This window comes from Bos taurus, chromosome 24 (genome assembly GCF_002263795.3).
Source record: "Bos taurus isolate L1 Dominette 01449 registration number 42190680 breed Hereford chromosome 24, ARS-UCD2.0, whole genome shotgun sequence".
NCBI classification, from domain to species: domain Eukaryota; kingdom Metazoa; phylum Chordata; class Mammalia; order Artiodactyla; family Bovidae; genus Bos; species Bos taurus.
The window spans coordinates 32,799,101-32,819,376 of NC_037351.1; the positions used below are offsets into that span (position 1 = coordinate 32,799,101).

Consider the following 20,276-nt stretch of genomic DNA (forward strand, 5'->3'; position numbering starts at 1 on the left):
GGACAAATTTAATAATATAATTGGAACATTGTTTAAAGGAATAGTTGTAAATAAGTAGGTGTAATACAATGTTCTACAATTTGATAGGGCTTCCCAGGTGGCGCTAGAGGTAAAGAACCCACCTGCCAACGAAGGAGATGTAAGAGATGTGGGTTCAATCTCTGGGTTAGGAAGATCCCCTGGAGGAGGGCATGGCAACCCACTCCAGGATTCTTGCCTGGAGAATCCCATGCACAGAAGAGCCTGCCAGGTTACAGTCCATAGGGTCGGACAAAGAGTCGGGCATGACTGAAAGGACTTAGCATGCACACACACATAATTTGATAAGCTCTCCTTTATTTAGCTATATTATTCTTATTTCTTATTCTTATGATTATACAGTGGAAGTGAGAAATAGATTTAAGGGCCTAGATCTGATAGAGTGTCTGATGAACTATGGAATGAGGTTCGTGACATTGTACAGGAGACAGGGATCAAGACCATCCCCATGGAAAAGAAATGCAAAAAAGCAAAATGGCTGTCTGGGGAGGCCTTACAAATAGCTGTGAAAAGAAGAGAAGCGAAAAGCAAAGGAGAAAAGGAAAGATATAAGCATCTGAATGCAGAGTTCCAAAGAATAGCAAGAAGAGATAAGAAAGCCTTCTTCAGTGATCAATGCAAAGAAATAGAGGAAAATAACAGAATGGGAAAGACCAGGGATCTCTTCAAGAAAATCAGAGATACCAAAGGAACATTTCATGCATGCAAAGATGGGCTCGATAAAGGACAGAAATGGTATGGACCTAACAGAAGCAGAAGATATTAAGAAGAGATGGCAAGAATACACAGAAGAACTGTACAAAAAAGATCTTCACAACCCAGATAATCACGATGGTGTGATCACTGACCTAGAGCTAGACATCCTGGAATGTGAAGTCAAGTGGGCCTTAGAAAGCATCACTACGAACAAAGCTAGTGGAGGTGATGGAATTCCAGTTGAGCTATTCCAAATCCTGAAAGATGATGCTGTGAAAGTGCTGCACTCAATATGCCAGCAAATTTGGAAAACTCAGCAGTGGCCACAGGACTGGAAAAGGTCAGTTTTCATTCCAGTCCCAAAGAAAGGCAATGCAAAAGAATGCTCAAACTACCGCACAATTGCACTCATCTCACACGCTAGTCAAGTAATGCTCAAAATTCTCCAAGCCAGGCTTCAGCAATATGTGAATTGTGAACTTCCTGATGTTCAAGCTGGTTTTAGAAAAGGCAGAGGAACCAGAGATCAAATTGCCAACATCCGCTGGATCATGGAAAAAGCACTAGAGTTCCAGAAAAACATCTATTTCTGCTTTATTGATTATGCCAAAACCTTTGACTGTGTGGATCACAATAAACTGTGGAAAATTCTGAAAGAGATGGGAATACCAGAACACCTGATCTGCCTCTTGAGAAATTTGTATGCAGGTCAGGAAGCAACAGTTAGAACTGGACATGGAACAACAGACTGGTTCCAATTAGGAAAAGGAGTTCATCAAGGCTGTATATTGTCACCCTGTTTATTTAACTTATATGCAGAGTACATCATGAGAAATGCTGGACTGGAAGAAACACAAGCTGGAGTCAAGATTGCTGGGAGAAATCTCAATAACCTCAGGTATGCAGATGACACCACCCTTCTGGCAGAAAGTGAAGAGGAACTCAAAAGCCTCTTGATGAAAGTGAAAGTGGAGAGTGAAAAAGTTGGCTTAAAACTCAACATTCAGAAAACGAAGATCATGGCATCCGGTCCCATCACTTCATGGGAAATAGATGGGGAAACAGTGGAAACAGTGTCAGACTTTATTTTTCTGGGCTCCAAAATCACTACAGATGGTGACTGCAGCCATGAAATTAAAAGATGCTTACTCCTTAGAAGGAAAGTTATGACCAACCTAGATAGCATATTCAAAAGCAGAGACATTACTTTGCCAACAAAGGTCTGTCTAGTCAAGGCTATGGTTTTTCCTGTGGTCATGTATGGATGTGAGAGTTGGACTGTGAAGAAAGCTGAGTGCCGAAGAATTGATGCTTTTGAACTGTGGTGTTGGAGAAGACTCTTGAGAGTCCCTTGGACTGCAAGGAGATCCAACCAGTCCATTCTGAAGGAGATCAGCCCTGGGATTTCTTTGGAAGGAATGATGCTAAAGCTGAAACTCCAGTACTTTGGCCACCTCATGCGAAGAGTTGACTCATTGGAAAAGACTCTGATGCTGGGAGGGATTGGGGGCAGGAGGAGAAGGGGACGACAGAGGATGAAATGGCTGGATGGCATCACTGACTCGATGGACGTGAGTCTGGGTGAACTCCGGGAGTTGGTGATGGACAGGGAGGCCTGGTGTGCTGCGATTCATGGGGTTGCAAACAGTCGGACACGACTGAGCGATTGATCTGATCTGATCTGATTCTTATTTCTTTTGGTGTTAGACGTGCTTGTAACTTTTCCATTTATTCACCCCAAGCACATTTGTTGGAAAGTCACCAGGTTCCAGGCACTGAGGGAATCCTGAGGACAAATGGGAGCTATATCGGAGCATGACAGACTCATGGAATTTATACATTAAGGATATTTAACTGTAAAACGGGAGACAGGATGGTCTCCTGTTTCTGTGCCATAAAGATACTGCAAACAAAGCCCTGTGAGGTTGGAGCTCTGTATACTTTATATAATTTCTAATTTATATATCAAATTATATTTACATAAATATAATTAATATTTTGAATTCATAAAATAAGTAAAAAGAAAAACCAACTCTTAAAAGCTCATCAAGAGCCATTTCAGGGACCTCCCTGGTGGTCCAGTTAAGCTGCAGAGCTTCCACTGCAAGGGGTGCAGGTTCGATTCCTGGTCAGGGAACTAAGATCCCACATGCTTTGCAGCGTGGCCAAAAAAATTAAAAAAGACAAAAGAAAGAACCACTTCACATTCACTTTTCCCTTACCTCCACCATCTGCACTCGCCCATGATGCAGCCGGTCTGGCCGGGGGTGGTTTGGCTCATGGTAGATGATGGACATGTGCTGACCCTGTGGAAGACAAATATGAATGTGTTGGTAGCTTGGCCATCATGTTTCAAAGTTTATGGCTGATTTGAGAACAAATGTCTATAGATCTGCTTTACATGAAATGACTGATTCTAAAAAAGTAACTGCGAAATGAACTGACAAGCAAAAGGATTAGTAACACGGAAATGGAATAATAAGACCTAATAGAGTTCATTTTCCCAAATAGGAAACCTTTGTTTCCTAAACTTTCACAAAGGAAAGTTCCTTTGACTAAAAGTGGCTTAGAAAGATGGAAACAATTTTTAAAAATCAATAAACATGCTTTGCAGATAACATGAGGGACCAGTTCCCCTACTGTCTAGGACCAGACAGGGAGCAAGAAAGTGCTTTGGTGGGTGGGTTAGTGGGGAGGGGAAGGAGGGCAGAAGGCTGGCAGGCTGGCTGTGGGCTGTGCAGGTGGCATGGACAGGGTGCTGTGGGGCTGGCACGTGCAGCAGGGCTCACCCCACAGCCCAAGACCCTGCAGGCACCAGCCCCATCACTCAACCTCTGCACGCCGGTCCCCATTACAGAGGCTCTTGAGGGCACAATGGGACAGTCAGCACCCACCACCAGCACCCTCACCCCACACCCACACAGAGGAGGCTCAGCTCTTCTGCTGGGGCACCAAACCCCTAAAGGTTTCATTCACCAGAGCTGGCCTTTCAGAAAGAAGAGCATTATCTGCAATCACTCATTTAATACCTTAATCTAAGAAACATGCCCAATAAGCTTTTAATTTTAGTGGTTTGGAACAAAGCAGCAGAGTATATGCTTTATGAGCCTAAATTACTTTCCAAGTTTGAAGATAAATTAAGAAGAAATTTTGGTCCTCACTTCTCCATGAGCTCCAACAGTTTGCATAATAACAGAGGCAGTAAAACATAGGCATACTAATGGCCTGAATTTGAGATGCTCTGTAAAAAAATAATGAAGCTGATCTACAGCATGTCATAATAGTGTTTTTATTGTGGAACTATTTTTCCTTGGACTTTAAAGTCCTGGGTGCTTCATTTTCAAGATGTTTTGCAAAGGAAGGTTCCTTTGAGTTTTTAAAACAACAGTTCAATACATTTGGGTGCCAGCAGAAACAGAACACAGCACAGCCATGCCTGAACACAAAAAGCTACCAGAATGCGAGGCCGTCAGCTGGCATGAGACATGTGGGGTTTTCCAGGCATCACTTACACAAAATACACCAAGAAGTCCTTCAGGAAGCTGGGATTGCAACACATTAATTACAGCACATGAACCAGAAACACAGTCAAGACCAGGCGATGGCACCCCATCCCATGTTCAAGGTTCTGTACATTGTAGGGATTCAAAGCAGGATGGTATATCACCCCTGCCCTCCAGGAAATTGCTAGATTGTAGTTCTGGACTGGGTGCCCAGCACATAGCATGCGGGTGTCACTTCTCAAAAAACCAAAAGGGCTCCTCAGTATCTCGTGTTTGTGCTCAGTCGCTTAGTCACAACTCTTTGACAGGCTCCTCTGTTCATGGAATTCTCCAGGCAAGAATAGTGGAGTGGGTCACCACTTCCTCCTCCAAGGGATCTTCCCGACACAGAAATGGAACCTGGGTCTCCTGCATTGGAGGCAGATTCTATACCACTGAGCCACCAGAGAAGCCCATCTCCCCTTAGATTACACTTTTTCTTTTTGACAACAGGGACCACCTGTCCTTCATGAGCCCAGCAATGTAACTTTGCAAAAAGGGAAGTCTCAAAACCATTTGTGCAATGAAATTGAATGACAGATACATAAAATAAGTTTACGATGAGGCAATGATTGTGAGAAGCCAGGAGGGAGATGGTTAAGTTCTTGGGAGGGAAGAAAAGAGAAACGACTCGGGGCTGGGATGGTCAAGCACCCAGGATCTGGAAGAGGTGCTAGATGCTCTCAACTTCCCTTTGAGTTTCTACAAAATACTGGAAACGACTTAATCCAGACTTCTGCTTAGGCCACTTATCAAGATGTCCTAGGACTTAATTGCCTGGTAGCTCAGTGGTGAGGAGTCCGCCTGCCAATGCAGGAGACATGGGTTCAAACCCTGATCCAGGAAGACCCCACGTGCTGCAGAACTACTAGGCCTGTGAGCCACAACTAGAGCCGGGGAGCTGCAACTGCAGAGCCCACATGCCCCAGAGCCTGCGCTCAGCAAGAAGAGAAGCCCCTGAATCACAAGCAAGAGTAGCCCCCGCTCGACTCAACTAGACAAAAGCCCGAGCAGCAGCGAAGGTCCAGCGCAGCCAAGAAATATGTAAATAAAGTTATTTTTTAAGAAGTGATGTCCTAAAACCAGAATGGCACCAGCTGCAACTGCCACTTCCTGTCACTTGGCTTGTGCTCTGATACCTACAATGAGCTGCACATCCGGCTTCTTTTCCAGAGGAACCATGTCAGCAGGTAGTCCAAACGACTTGATCTGGTAAGTGAGGTAGCCACCATAAGAGGAAACCTAAAATTGAAATAACAGCATTAATAGCACAAGCATTGCAACACACCATGGCCACATCAGTTTGTCTATGAAGTACACTGGCACAGAGCTCTGGGAAGATACACTATCAGCCCCTTAACAGCAGTCATTTCTACAGAGTGGAATTGAAGATGGTATTTTAGCTCTCTACTTTATACCATTTTATATTGATTAAAATGTTTAATGTGAAGATGATTGAGTTTTACAAGCAAGAGGATACTTCCCTTAAAAAGAAAAATAATAGTCACACAGAAACAAATAAGATCCTTTTATTCTAGATGGCTACTAAACCACAGTTATTCTAAGAAATCTAGGCCACTGCTTTTCTATTTAGCTGAGAGAACTGGTTAATATCTATCAGCTACAAGATGAACTTCCAAAAATAAACTAAAAAACACTTCCCCTGAGCACAGATGGTGACTGTTTCCTAAGTGATTCTGCATTCTCTTGGGCGCATGAACCATGTCCATCTGTGTGTGTGTGTGTGCTACGTCACTTCACACAAGTCCGAGTCTTTGCGACCCTGTGGACTGTGGCCCACCATGTTCCTCTGTCCATGGAATCCTCCAGGCAAGAACACTGGAGTGGGTTGCCATATCCTCTGCTAGGGGATCTTCCAACCCAGCGATTGAACCCATGTCTACGGTAGCTCCTGTACCGAGGGCAGATTCGTTACCGCTGACCCACTGGGGAAGCCCATGTCCGACCGTACCGCCAGGTATATGGACCGCCTCTCAGTGCTGCATTAGCAGCATGATGGTAACAGAGATGAGGAAGTGAATGATCAGGGTTTTCTGGACAGCATCTTTCTGAACAGACTTTACATCTGGTCCTGACATCTCTCCCCATTAAAGTAAAAACTGATAAAGAAGGAATGAGTGACTGAGGGATGAAAATCAGAGGCAACGTCACCTCAGGGCAGGTAGACAAAGTACCTTACTGAGATGCAAATAAACTGGAGCAGGGACATGGGGCAGCCCTTAGACTCCCAGTCCACTGAAGTTCTTCCCTAGAACCTACAGCCTACACAGCTTCACCTAGTTATGACCAAAGAGCCTGGAAGTACTCAAGATAACATCTTGAATTCTCTTTTGAGAGTAAGGATTGCTTTTTTGATGGGCTGACATCATTTGTTTTTCACTTTTTATTTTATATTGGAGTACAGGTGATCAAAACGTTGTGTTAGTTTCAGCTGTACAGCAAAGTGATTAAGTTATATATATACATCCATCTATTCTTTTCAAATTCTCTTCCCATTTAGGTTGCTACATAATATTGAGGAGAGTTCCCTATGCTATACAGGAGGTCCTTGTTGGTTATCTATTGATATTTTAAATACAGAAGTTGGAACACATCAATTGAAAACTCCTGATCTATCCCTCTCCCCAGCCCCTTCCCTCTACTCATAACCCTGAGTTCATTCTCTAAGCCTGAGTCTGCTTCTGTTTTCTAAGTCCATTTGCATCATCTTTTTAGATTCTGCATATAAGCAATATTATATGATATTTGTCGGTCTCTGTCTGACTTATTTCACTCCATACAACAATTTCAAGGTCCTTCTGTGGCATTATTTCATTCTTTTGAATGGCTGAGTGATATTCCGTTGTATATATGCACCACATCTTCTTTATCCATTCACCTGTCAATGGACATTGAGGTTGCTTCCACTGTCTTGGCTATTGTAAACAGTAATTAATGAATATTGGGGTGTGTGTATCTTTTTGGATCATGTTTTTCTCTGGAAAAACATGCCCAGGAGTGAGACTGCAAGGTCATATGGTAACTTTATTTTTACAGTTTTTAAAGGAATTCAAGGTTTTAAAAATAGGTCTACATATTCTTTCATACTCCTGTCTTCTAGAGGTGGAGCTTAATTCTCCTCCCAGAGTATAGGCTGGGCTTAGTGACTGTGTTCTAGAGAACAGAATATAGCAGAAACTAGAGTGTGTCTTTTCTGAAATTAGGTTACAAAAATATTGTTTCTTCTCTCATTTGCTTTGGTGGAAGCCAACTGTAGTATCATGAGGACCCTCACACATCTATGGAGGGCCTCACATGAACAGGAACTGAAGCCACCACCAACAGCCAGCCAAGGACAGAGGCCGGCTGACAGCCACACCAGCGAGCGTGGACATGGGTCCTCCAGGCCCAAATGACTGCAGCCCAGGCTGACGTCTTGACCACAACCTCATGAGAGACCCTGAGCCACCGTGATCCATGGAAACTAGCCGAGATAACAATGGTCTGCTGCTTTAAGCTGCAAAGTCTGTGGGTCGTCCGTCACCCAGGACGAGATGACCAGTAAGTACAGGGCTCGCCCTGTGGATGTGAAGAGGCATGTCACGAGAGGGAGAAGCGGGATTATGTGAGAAGAGCAATGTTCCCCACACTCAGCGGTCAGCACTCACAGCCCTTCAACCCAAAGACAGCGTCAGAGGGCTCAGGCTGAGAAGACCCGAGTATCTAGTCATTCTAGATGTGAGAGCATGGCATCATCTGGCCGGGGCTCTGTGAAATCTCCCTCTTCTCCAAAGCTCTATCCTGGGCCCCCAGGAGCATGTGTCCCCAGAGGATGTTTCTATGGGGGGCTCATACTTCTGTCCTTATAAATGAGTGTAGGTGGCCTGATCCTGGAATGCTAATTTATGCAACAAAGGAAAAGCAACTTGTTTATAAGCTTCCTGAGGAGCATCTAACCACGTCACTCACTATTTCCCAATTTATTCCTCTCCCCCGCACCCTGTCCCCTTTGGTAACGATAAGCTTGTGTTCTACATCTGTGACATATACACACTACAGCATATAAAATATGTAACAATAAGGACCTACTGTAGAGCACAGGGAACTCTACTCGATACTCTGTAATGACCTATATGTGAAAGAATCCAAAAAAGAGTGGATAGCAGATTTACTTTGCTGGACAGCAGAAACTAACACAACATTGTAAATCAACTGTACCCCAATAATTTTTTTTTAAAAAGAAAGAATTTATTCATAACCACACATGACTCTATTAATGAAAGCTGTGCTGTCGCTGGTTCCTGGGCTTCTTTTAATAAGCTCATGAGTCACTTTGCAGCTTTTGTGTTCCTGACAAGGGGCCTTTCTTCTGCTTTAAAACAAAGAATTCTCAGCACTGGCATTTAAAAGCATACATGTGCCATTCGCAGCAGGTATTATTTAAATGGGTTATTTCCATGGAGGAAAATTCTTTGGCATTAAGCGAAAACCAAGAACAACCTGATGCGTTATTCCTTTGCTGGTGAGCAATGCGTGTGGGGCCCCTGAGATACGGACACCTTCAGTCCCTCCATCATCTGCATTTGTGATTAACCCATGCGAGCTCGGTCACTCAGTTGTGTCCGACCCTTTGAGATCCTATGGACTGTAGCCCGCCAGGCTCCTCTGCCAATGAGGTTCTCTAAGCAAGAATAATGGAGGGGGTTGCTCTTTCCTCCTCCAGGAGATCTTCCTGACCCAGGGATAGAACCCAAGTCTCCTGAGTCTCCTGTATTGGCAGGAGGATTCTTTACCACTGAGCCATGTGGGAAGCCCGTGATTAACCTAAGGTCTCCAATTTTAGTAATCTGAACTTCTGGAACTTTCCTTCCCAACATCTGGTTAATGATGCCCAGGTGGTGATGGAGGAAGTCCAGCAAGGGCACGGGAGAACAGCAGGATGTGGTTACCTTGTCCCCCAGGTAGGAAGGCGGGGCGACCCAGGACGCGCTATGGACCGTGGCGGGCAGTTCCTGGAGGTCGGCCACCACACTGCTGCTGCCGGGGTTGAAGGAGACGGGGATGTCCACTCCGTCTGCTGTCTGCAGGCGCCAGCCCATCATGTCCACAAGCTGAAACACAGAGGCAAGGCATGGAACCACATGCCCGTGGCTCCTCTGGTGATGGCTGAATCTTGAAGAGCAGAAAGAGCCACGGGGCAGCCACCTTGCTGCAAAGGCCTCCCTCGGGTGTCTCCTCGTCTCTGACTCCCGCTCAGCCCCCAACTGGCCCATTGAGACTAGGAATTCTCAAAGGATAGTGGCCATATGTACGTGGGATTTATCCTTTAGCCCTGCGCACATCCTGACATTTAGTAGGTGTCCAATAACTGTTCGAATAATATGCAAATAAGGGTGTGGATCATAACTAGGATTGTGGGCGCATTTTAATGGTGAGCTCCTCAGAGAGAAAATGTGATGTGAAGTACAGTGGCCTGCTGTCGTTGTTTTTCTCTAAATGGAGCATCAGAATTAAATACTCCCCTGATCACAAAGGAAGCCAGGAGTTAAATTATGAGGGGAAGAAAAAGAAGGAGCTGACAAGGCATAGATGTGGAATAATGCTTCGGGGGTCCCCTGGGGATAAGAAGAGGAGCCTTTAGGGTGGATTTACAAAATAACTTTCTCCCCCCACTACAAGCTTGTGCTCCTTTCAGGAGGCAAGCAGTAAAACAGATACAAAAATCTTTCTTTGAACATTTGTTGGACATAATGCATGACTCACTCCATAGGGTCACAAAACAGTCGGACACAACTCAGCGACTAAACAACAACAACAAATACACGACTCACACAAGCAAGCAAGCGTGGGATCACGGAGGCAACACAAGCTTTAGCTTTCTGGAGTTGATTTTAAGAGTGACCAAAGACAAGATGTGGTAAAACAGGTGAGAAGAAAAGTAAAACAGGAAGATAAGCACATAAGAAGTAAGGGAGGAGAACAAGCAACTCTAATGAGTGTTTATTGAGCAACTACTACATTTCAGATCCTGCTCACGGTGCTGGGATTCCATCAAGGAGGTTACACGCAAGTGGTGAAAGAAGAGAGATAATAAGCATTAGAACTGTGATGCACGCTATGAAGTCCACAGAGAAAGGCGAGGTCACAGAGTCAGCGAGTGGTGACGGGAGGCTTCTCCGAGCACTGGGACACATGAGCAGAGACCTGATGAGGGGTGTGAGCTGAGGGACATGAGGACATCTGGGGACAGAACGCTGCAGGCTAACGACAGTGAGCATAGGGCTTAACATTCTAACCCAGCAGGATGCAAAACCTCCATGACTCTTCACTTCTCATGCCAGTGCATTACTTTCTCATTTTTTTCTTTTATGCGTGCTCATGCTCAGTCATGTCCGACTCTTTGCGACCCCACAGACTGCAGCCCACTGGGCTCATCTGTCCATGGAACTCTCCAGGCAAGAATACTGGAGTGGGTTGCCACTTCCTACTCCAGGGGATCTTCCCAACCCAGGAACTGAACTCACGTCTCCTGTTCTGCAGGCAGATTCTTTACCATGGTGCCACCTGGGAACCCCTCACTTCCTCATTTAGAAGTGCTAAAGAAAAACAGAAGGACTCTGATGCCCTGCGTACCTTAGCCCTTCTCTTATGTGTGCTGTGACAGTGATGACTGGCTCCGAAACAAAAGCAGCTGGTACAACCCTTGGGATTCGCTGGCTCCAGGTAGAATGACCCTTCCCGACACATGTTGCATTCTGTGCCTTGCACGTTTTCCTATCAAAGAAAACCACGAGAGAAGAGATAATTCCTTCTGAAGGGTCTCTGACTGAAGAGAGCTACACGCACAAATTAAGTACCAACATAAGACAATGGGACATGGATGGTAATAAAACACTCAAAGTTATATGACTGTTCAACTGTTCTACCACATTAACTATTTAAATTTTATACCGCATACAAATGGAAGAGAGGATTTCCTAAATTTCATCAGATACCCTTTAGCATCTTGAAGGTAGAAAAACAGCACCAAAAAGTTCACAATGTGGGGGAGACCGGTTCATCCCACTTATAACCACTTTAGAGCATCTGCTGGGATTGGGGAGTCCATCTGTCATTGGCAGAACACCGTGGAGCAGAGATGATGAACCTGGGGTCCACGGGACAGGAATAGGCTTCAGGGAAACCCATGAACCTCTTCAAATTATAGACAAAAGTTTGTGCCGATTTTTCTGGAGACCATTTGTGTCATCAGATTCTTAAGGAGGTCTGTAGACCCTCCAAAGGACAAGAGCAGTGAGGCTGGGATGGCTTCTAACTGTTTCTACCCAATGAGCTCAGTTCAGTCACTTAGTTGTGTCTGACTCCTTGTGACCCCATGGACTGCAGCATGCCAGGCTTCCCTGTCCATCACCAACTGCCGAAGCCTGCTCAAATTCATTTCCATTGAGTCAGTGATGCCATCTAACCATCTCATTCTCTGTCATCCCCTTCTCCTGCCTTCAATCTTTCCCAGCATCATTGATCATGGGTCAGTCTCATTTCCCACAGATTTTTATACAATGACTCAGCATGAAGACCCTCCACTCTAGCCGGTGGCCCATATCCCCAGCATTGCACATTCCATCTTACCTTGCAGAGACATGCCCCGGTGCCTGGGTCACAGACTCCCGGCTCGGTCCCATCTCTGCTGCAGTGGCAGGGGAGGCACTCAGGAAAGCGGTAGAAGCCGGGAGCGCACCGGTCACACTGCCGCCCTGTGATCCTGGGCCTGCATCTGTGCTCAAGGAAAGGAAGCAAAAGTCTTCAGCACCTTTGTACACACAGTTCTAAAGCCGACCTGCACTGCCGCAGAGAAGTTGCTTGTCAGAAGCCAGTTCAGGGACTTTCCCGGCGGTCTAGTGGTTAAAACTTCACCTTCCAATGCAGGAGATTCGGGTTCGATCCCCGGTTGGGGAACTAAGATCCCACATGCCACGAAGCAACTAAGCCTGCTCACCACAACTACTGAGCCACAACTAGGGAGCCTGTGCACTGCAAGGAAAGATCCCGCATGATGCAATGAAGATCCTGTGTGCTGCAACTGAGACCCAACGCACATAAATAAATAAATATATAATATTTTTAAAGCCAGTTAAGTAGACCCAGAGCCTGCCCACAGGTGCCAGTGTCCAAGCAGAATGGGGAAAAGCAGATACAAGGCACTCACACAAAGCAGTTCCAAGTGACCATCATCCTAATGGAAAATGGGTCAAAAGATACACACTTTCAGTTATAAAGTAACCAAGTCCTGGGATGTCATGTACAGCACAGCAACTATAGTTAATGATGCCATATTGCACTTCTGCAAGTTGCTAAGAGAGTAAATCTTAAAAATTCTAATCACAAGAAAAAAATTTGTAAGTATTTACGATCATGGGTGATAACTAGATTTACTATGGTGACCATTTCACAATAGACACAAATATCGAATCACTATGTTTACATTTGAAACTAACTAATATAAGGTTACATGCCAGTTATACCTTAACTGAAAACAAAAAGCAGTGAGCATTACGGATGATGACTTGGGCCAGGCTTGGTACTAGGCTCGGGGGTGAAGAAAGGACAGACTCCCTGGGCCTGAGAGCTCCCAGGGTGAATGTTAGGTGGGAATGTGAATATACACATGGGGTCTACACAGAGGTCAGAAGGCCTGCACAGACCCAGCCTCCCTGGGGGAAGGTGATGCCTGAGCTGAGTGTAAAAGGACAAGTGTCCTGGGGTAGAAGGTGGGGCAGGGATTCCAGAGAGCAAGAATGGGGACATGGCCCAGCGTGTGCAGGGAACACAGCAGGGTGCTCCTGGAGCAGGGGTGCAAGCGAGGATGCTGAGCCATGAGCCTGGAAAGGCGGGAGTCTCCTCCCTCCAGGAGACTGAGTCTGTTGGCTTCTGACCCCCGTGTAGACCCCACGTGTATACTGTTCACATTCCCACCTAACACTTATCTTGGGAGCTTGCAGGCCCAGGGCCTCTGTCCTTCCCTCACCCCAGACCCTACTCCCAAGCCTGACCCGTCACCATGCATGATGGAGAGCCTGGGGAGGCGGGAGGGGGTCAGCTTACCGGGACAGAGGGGCTGGCCGCTGTGACACTGTGCCGGAGCCCTGGGGCGGGGCTGAGCCCTGCACACTGAGGGCAGACTGGCCAGCGTTCTGATCAGCTCTCACATGACTTAGAGACAGCGTCTCAGCAAGTTACCCAGCTTCTCAAGGCTTCGTTCTCCCTCCATGAGAGAGAGGGGAGGCGGTGGTGGAGACGCCAGGCAGTGCCGGCAGCTGACCAGTTCTCAAACGGGGGTCGTCATCTTGAAAAGCGTTCAGAGAGGAAGAAGGACAGGTGGCTGTGTGTGTCAAGGACTGAGCTGAGGGCAGCTCTGCGGTGGGGAGACAGGGGCAGAGCGAGGGCAGAGGTATTCGGGACGGAGAGGGGGCGATGGGTCCCAAGCTATTTCAGGGTGAGGGTGCTGGGGCTCGTCGTGGTCTGGGTGGGGGGACAGAAGAGGGAGACAGCAAGGAGGGCTCCCCGTTGCCTGGCTGAGTGACGGGAGACACTGGAGCAGGTGGGGAGGGTGGCGACGGCCTGTACGGGGCTGGGCGCCCAGGGGCTGCAGGCAGCTCTGAGCACAAGGCTGGTGGGAAAGCACTAGCAGCTTCTCAGGACTGAGCGACCCCGCTCTGCGGTGTGAGGACGGGAGCAGCAGCTCGGTCACTGAGCTCCACAGCCACCGCCTGCTACATCTACACGCTCAGCCCTGCTTGTGGGTCTAAAGAAACTATTAGGAAATCTGCTTTCCACGAGATGATTGGGGGACAACCTGATATGAAATATTTTGTCATTAACTTGCTACCAAATGTAAACTTTCACCTATCTCTTAATATGTATTAAAATATCTCATGCCAGGATAAAGAAGATGTGGTATCTATATACAATGGACTGCTACTCAGCCATAAAAAAGAATGAAATCCTGTCATCTACAGCAACATGGAGCGACTTGAAGGGTAATTATACTGAGTGAAATAAATCAGAAGAAAGATATAGTGCATGATCTTACTTATGTGTGGAATCTAAAAAATACAATGAATGGTGAATATAACAAAAAAGAAGCAGACTCACAGATATAGAGAACAAACTTGTGCTTATCAGTGGGAAGAGGGAAGTTCGGGGCAACACAGGGGGAGAGGAGTAAGAGGTATAAACTATGAGGTATAAAATAAACCTCAAGAATATATTTATTGTACAATACAGGGAATATAACTAACATTTTATAATAACTGTAAATAGAGTATAACTTTTAAAATTGTGAATCACTATATTGTATACCTGTAGCTTATATAATATTGTCCTCAATTATACTTCAGTTAAAAAAAAAAAAATCTCACCCCAGAAAGTGAAAGTGTTACTCGCTCAGTTGTGTCTGACTCTTTGCGACCCCATGGACTGTAGCCCACCAAGCTCCTTTGTCCATGGAGTTCTCTAGGTAAGAATACTGGAGTGGGTAGCCATTTCCTTCTCCAGGGGATCTTCCCAATCCAGGAATCGAACATGGGTCTCCTACATTGCAGGCAGATTCCTTACCATCTGAGCCACCAGGGAAGCCCAAAGGACCACCCCAGAAACCACCCCAAAAAAGATAAATACAACTGTATATTCCAGTAAGTTTGCCTTAGACAAACAAGTACTCTTGGTGCAGCATCAGCAAAGGGGAGCAGATGGGGGTCTCTTTATCCCACCCACCACACCTAAGAAGATAAAATCAGTTTCACCAGCAAGACCTGCTGGCAGGGCAAGTGTCATTTCAGCCCCATTTCCTCATCTCCCTCCCTCCCTGATACCTACAGAGATTGTTTCTTCTACAGAGGAAGAAAATATTCCCCAAATCACTCCTCTAGTAAAATAGGTAGAAGGTGGAAGGTGGAAATGATCTGCTTGGAGTGACTGCTCTGGTACAGTGCGTCGCAAACTCTGAGAGGGATAAGGGGTGTCTGGGGAGCTACAGAAACCATGAACCATCTTCTCAGAGAAGTATCGTTCAGATTTGTCTGTAACATGCTATTTTTTTTTTTTTTAAAGAAACAACACCCAAACGAATGTTCTGGCCAACTTAACACTTATACCCACTTGCAGATTACATCATCTCTCTCTCTCTCTCTCTCACACACACACACACACACATTTTAGCACACATAATTTTGTTCCTAGGCCCAGGTGAATAACACCTACTCTCTCCTTGTGAATCCCAGACTAAATGTAATCGCAGTCCTGCAGACAACTGCCTGTCCCCAGACGATGTTCCCTATTTCTGGAGCACAAGAACTCTGGGGAGGCGGGGGCCGGGGGTGAGAGATGGGAAGGAGCAGTGCAGATAACCCCCTCCACAGAAAGCATCAGGAAGAGGAGACCTGATCAGAGGAGGGCCTCTGGGGATAGCCTCAGTGAGCAGGGTGCTCTCTGCTCCTCCCACCTGGCAGCGGGGAAAGGACTCTGCACCGACATTGTCCTTGTCACAGAGCCACTGGGCAGCTGGCCTTCCTGCAAACACACAGGGCCGCTGGCCCATAGGTGTGATCCAGAATTCTGGTGCCCACGAGCCCCTCCCACCCTGAGCACCACAGCAGACAAGTGACCCTGAGCACTGACTTGAACATAGGCTTTGAGGGTGAGGACAGGCAGATGGGAGCCTATTTCTTAATATTTCTCTTCACTGGAAAAGAAAGGTGGAGGGGTATTTTTCAGGGAGGACAGCTGTGCAAGCTGCTTGTCGAGACAAGGAGAAATGTGTGCCTGTTTATTTCAGGGCAACCGTGGGATGACGTGGTGGGAGAGCTGGGCAGAGAGGGTGTGACCTCGTTGGTAACACGGGATAAAGCGCTGAGCCTCACTTAGCACGCAGGTAGCAACCAAGCACATACGAGTGGATGGAAAAAAGCAAAAAGTTGAGCATGGTGATGAGAGCAGTGGCCTGGGAGCTGAACCCCAAGGATCCCAGGTGGACCTGATGGGCAAACATTCACCAAAATGTAGAGAACACAATGTCTGAGCAACGCAGTGCTGAGAGCTCCGAGCACATGAATCCTGTGCAAAGACAAGCAAACAAAGGAGTTTGGAGTGGTGCCATGACAATGGGGAATAAAAAGGAAACTTCCTCCCCCAAAGCCTGGCTGAACATCTTTAGAAAACAACCTGAAGTCAGCCTGACCTCGCACATTTCTCCAGAGAGACGCTGTGCTGCCCAAGGAGTTGCCCTCACCGCAATAGCAGGAAAGCTCCAGTTGCCACTGCCAGGAGGTGCACTGAGTATGCCGGTCAAGTGAAGTCATCTCCACGGCAACGGGCTCAGGGCCAAACATTATGCAAAGACGACTGCACATGTGTGGGTGCTCGCGGGTCTTGCAGGTCGCCAGAAAGTCAGGCATGAGGGTGAACTCTATCCTTTGCTCATTAAATACCATGGGTCCCGTCATATTGAACCCCCATCAAGTCCAGTTTTAACCTGGAATCCAAAGCCTACCTTATATCCGCTCATTTATTCACCCTATAATTACTGAGTGTCTTCTAGAGACACATGCTCGAGCTAGGGGACATGAGAGGGAGAGGACAAAGTACAGTCAGTTAGTCTTGACCTTGGTGCATTTTCACTGAGGACACAGGACACAGAGACGCAGAAAGTTTGGTGACCATGTGAGAGATGGGACGGCAGCGAGATAACGGGGTTATCCCTGGGGGCTTGCAGAGGCTTCACGCCTTCTTTGCATTTGTACCTTTAACACAGAACTCTTGAAGGATGTGGATAATTGGGAGGGGGTAACAGAAGAGGCCTGACTGAGCGACTTCCCTTTCACTTTTCACTTTCCTGCATTGGAGAAGGAAATGGCAACCCACTCCGGTGTTCTTGCCTGGAGAGCCCCAGGGACGGGGGAGCCTGGTGGGCTGCCGTCTATGGGGTCACACAGAGTCGGACACGACTGAAGCGACTCAGCAGCAGCAGCAGCAACAGAAGAGGGGAAAGGAGAACCCATAACTGAAGAACTGAAGGCTGGCAAAAAGCATTTAGAGAAAGAGAGAAAGACCAGAAAAGCTGAAAAAAAAAAAAAAAGGCTTAAGTTAGGGTAAATGGCTGCCAGATCATGGAAAGCTGGTCTTTATCCTCTCAGACAATGGGGAATTAAGGAAGTTTCTTGTGCAGAGAGTGATGTGACAGACAGGGTACCGGGCAGAGCGACTTCCCCCTCCAGTAGCCTGCACACAATACGGCATTCATTATGATGCACTGTCATAACTGGTGAGTGGAGGTTGCCCTGCCAGACCATGACCTCTTGTTAGTAGGCATGGGTGCCTTCTGTACGAGAAACAGCACCCAAACTGGAGTAGGTGCTAGATATATTAAATAGTTTCAGCCATAAAACACAGTGATAAAATAGAATTTAAGACTCAAAAAAAAAAAAAAATCACAGGGACTGAAGGAAATGTCTTATCCTATTTTCAAAAACCCCCACATACCAAGAAGATGAAATCACAAACATGCATTTATCAATATTCTCTATGCATTAAAAACAAAATTATGGAGCAAATAGATTTTTAAATCCAAGTACAATTATGTATGGGCTTCCTGGTGGCTCAGTGGTAAAGAATTTGGCTATCAAGGCAGGAGACTGAAGGAGTGTGCATTCGATCCCTGGGTTGGGAAGATCCCTGGAGGAGGAAACAGCAACCCACTCCAGTATTCTTGTCTGGAGAATCCCAAGGACAGAGGAGCCTGGTGGATCCATAGGGTCTCAAAGAGTTGGACACGACTGACCAAGCAAGACCGAGAGAGGTGATTGCATACTAGCATTTCCCCTTCAATTAAGGAGAAAAAGAAAGAAAGAAGGGAGAGAGAGAGGGAGGGAAGGAGGGAGGAAGAAAGAAAGGAAGGAGAGAGAGAGAGAGAGGGCGGGAGAGAGAAAGTACGCCAGCAAAAGGAAGGTCAATTCAGAGATGATCAATTGTAAAAGGACTTCTCCAGGTGCAGGACCTGCAGGGGCCATGAAAGGAAGGGAGATAATACATACTGTTTCAGAAGTTGACACCTGATGGGCTGTAGGGAGAAGGGCTTGATTCTAAGGTGATACAGAGAGAAGGCTGCCACGTATAAGTAAAAAAAGAATTTTTTTTAAAGTTCAAAGAGAGAATAGCCTGAAGAGCAAGACAACGGCATGTGTTTCAGATATAGAATCAGCAGTAGGATCAAGGACTTGAAGGGCCCCTAAAGATCATCTAATCTAACACTTCATTATATGTGTGAGGGGATAGGAGCTTAAAGAGGTCAGGGGACTTGTCCTCTAAGACCCACAAGAAAAGCTAGTAAGGGAACCAACGTAGAAATGATTTTCCATGAAGGTGGGATAAGCTGTCCTTCAGGGACCAGGACTGGAGCTCTGGGTCTGGGAATCATCCAGCATGGAGGTGGTTGAAGCCAGAAGAATGGGTGGGGCTTCAGGGGGACAAAGTGTAAAGGGCGGAAGGCAGGCAGCCAAGTGCTTGGCAAATAATAGCAACAGCTAATACCCGCGCTAGTGCGTGTCAGGTACTGCTTTGCACAGGATTATTTAATCGTCCCAAGAACTTCAAGAGGTGGGAGCTTCTAGGAAAAGGGAATGCAGGTGAGAATGCTGAGCTCTTCCATCCTGTGGCAGGAGCCTCATCTGCCCTGCTCAGCACTGTGTCCCAGAGCTTGCCTGCAGGCCATCCGAAATTTACCATTCCTATTCCTTGATGAGGTGCATCAAAGGAATTGCTTCTCCAAGTTGTTGGGGTTTGTGGATTTCTGCCAAGCTGGAAGCACTTCTGTTCCCAGGATGCCAAGTCTATGACCTTCTCTGGCATTTTGTTTCTCCATCTAACACAAATACTGAGTAAATCTGTGACACTGGCTGAAGTCCCCCCCGCAAACGGCTTTCCTTTAGCTGCTGCTCTTCTCACAAGCTGTTTGCACTTGTGGGTTTCACTGGATGTCCAGGTGAACTGCCATCTCCTATAATCAATCTTAAAATGTCTTGAAGGTGGTCAACATCATGGTATTTTTTTAAAGCAGTGATTCCCAGTGTCCGTGTATCTGTCACTGATCAATAAAAATCTTCTGAGGATATTCTGACCTTTTGTTCGTTCACAGAATCTGACGGCATAACCATCTATTATTAAAAGCGGAAGCAAATTACTGTGTTGCTATAAAAAATGAAATTTTGATCAACCTTTAAGACCACAATCCAGAGAGCTGTCCCAAACAATGGACTTTTTATCTTTTATACAATGAAGTGAAGTAAAGTGAAGTCGCTCAGTTGTGTCTGACTCTTTGCGACCCCATGGACTGTAACCTACCAGGCTCCTCTGTCCACGGGATTTTCCAGGCAATAGTACTGGAGTTGACTGCCATTTCCTTCTCCAACGGATCTTCCCGACCCAGGGATGGAACCCAGGTGTCCCGCATTGTAGACAGACGTTTTACCGTCTGAGCCACCAGGGAAGTAATCAGAGGTTGAAAAAGAAATATAATCTAGAGTTTTAAATTTTGGTGGGACAGTGATAGACAACAGACTCTGTATGATTTCAGTACCTTTGAAAGTGAAAAATGAAAGTGTTAGTTGCTTAGTCATGTCCGATTCTTTGCGACTTCAGGACTGTAGCCCACCAGGCTCCTCTGTCTGTGGAATTTTCCAGACAAGAATACTGGAGTGGGTTGCTATTCCTTTCTCCAGGGCTTCTTCCCAACCCAGGGATCGAACCCGAGTATCCCACATTACAGGCAGATTCTTTACTGTCTGAGCCACAAGGGAAGTTGGTCAATACCTTTATATCATGAAATTTTTGCACCTTGTTTTATGTCCCTGGATATATTCCATTGTCTTCCAGTTTACAGTCTACGGGAATTTGAATAAAATTTGTTTCCTACTATCCCGTGATTTTGTATAAATCTTAATTATGTTG

General features: G+C 46.2%; 1 protein-coding gene across 3 annotated transcripts in view; it reads right to left on the reverse strand.

The window, feature by feature from the left end:
- Positions 1-20,276, reverse strand: part of LAMA3 (laminin subunit alpha 3) — a 260,515-nt gene that overhangs the window by 88,425 nt on the left and 151,814 nt on the right. For all 3 annotated transcript variants that reach the window (XM_024984437.2, XM_059881027.1, XM_059881028.1), the window contains 5 exons: positions 11,907-12,051; positions 10,911-11,051; positions 9,227-9,388; positions 5,421-5,519; positions 2,958-3,041 (listed from right to left, as the gene is read on the reverse strand). In XM_024984437.2, coding sequence (XP_024840205.1) covers positions 2,958-3,041; positions 5,421-5,519; positions 9,227-9,388; positions 10,911-11,051; positions 11,907-12,051 — 631 coding nt within the window. The remainder of the gene's footprint in view (positions 1-2,957; positions 3,042-5,420; positions 5,520-9,226; positions 9,389-10,910; positions 11,052-11,906; positions 12,052-20,276) is intronic.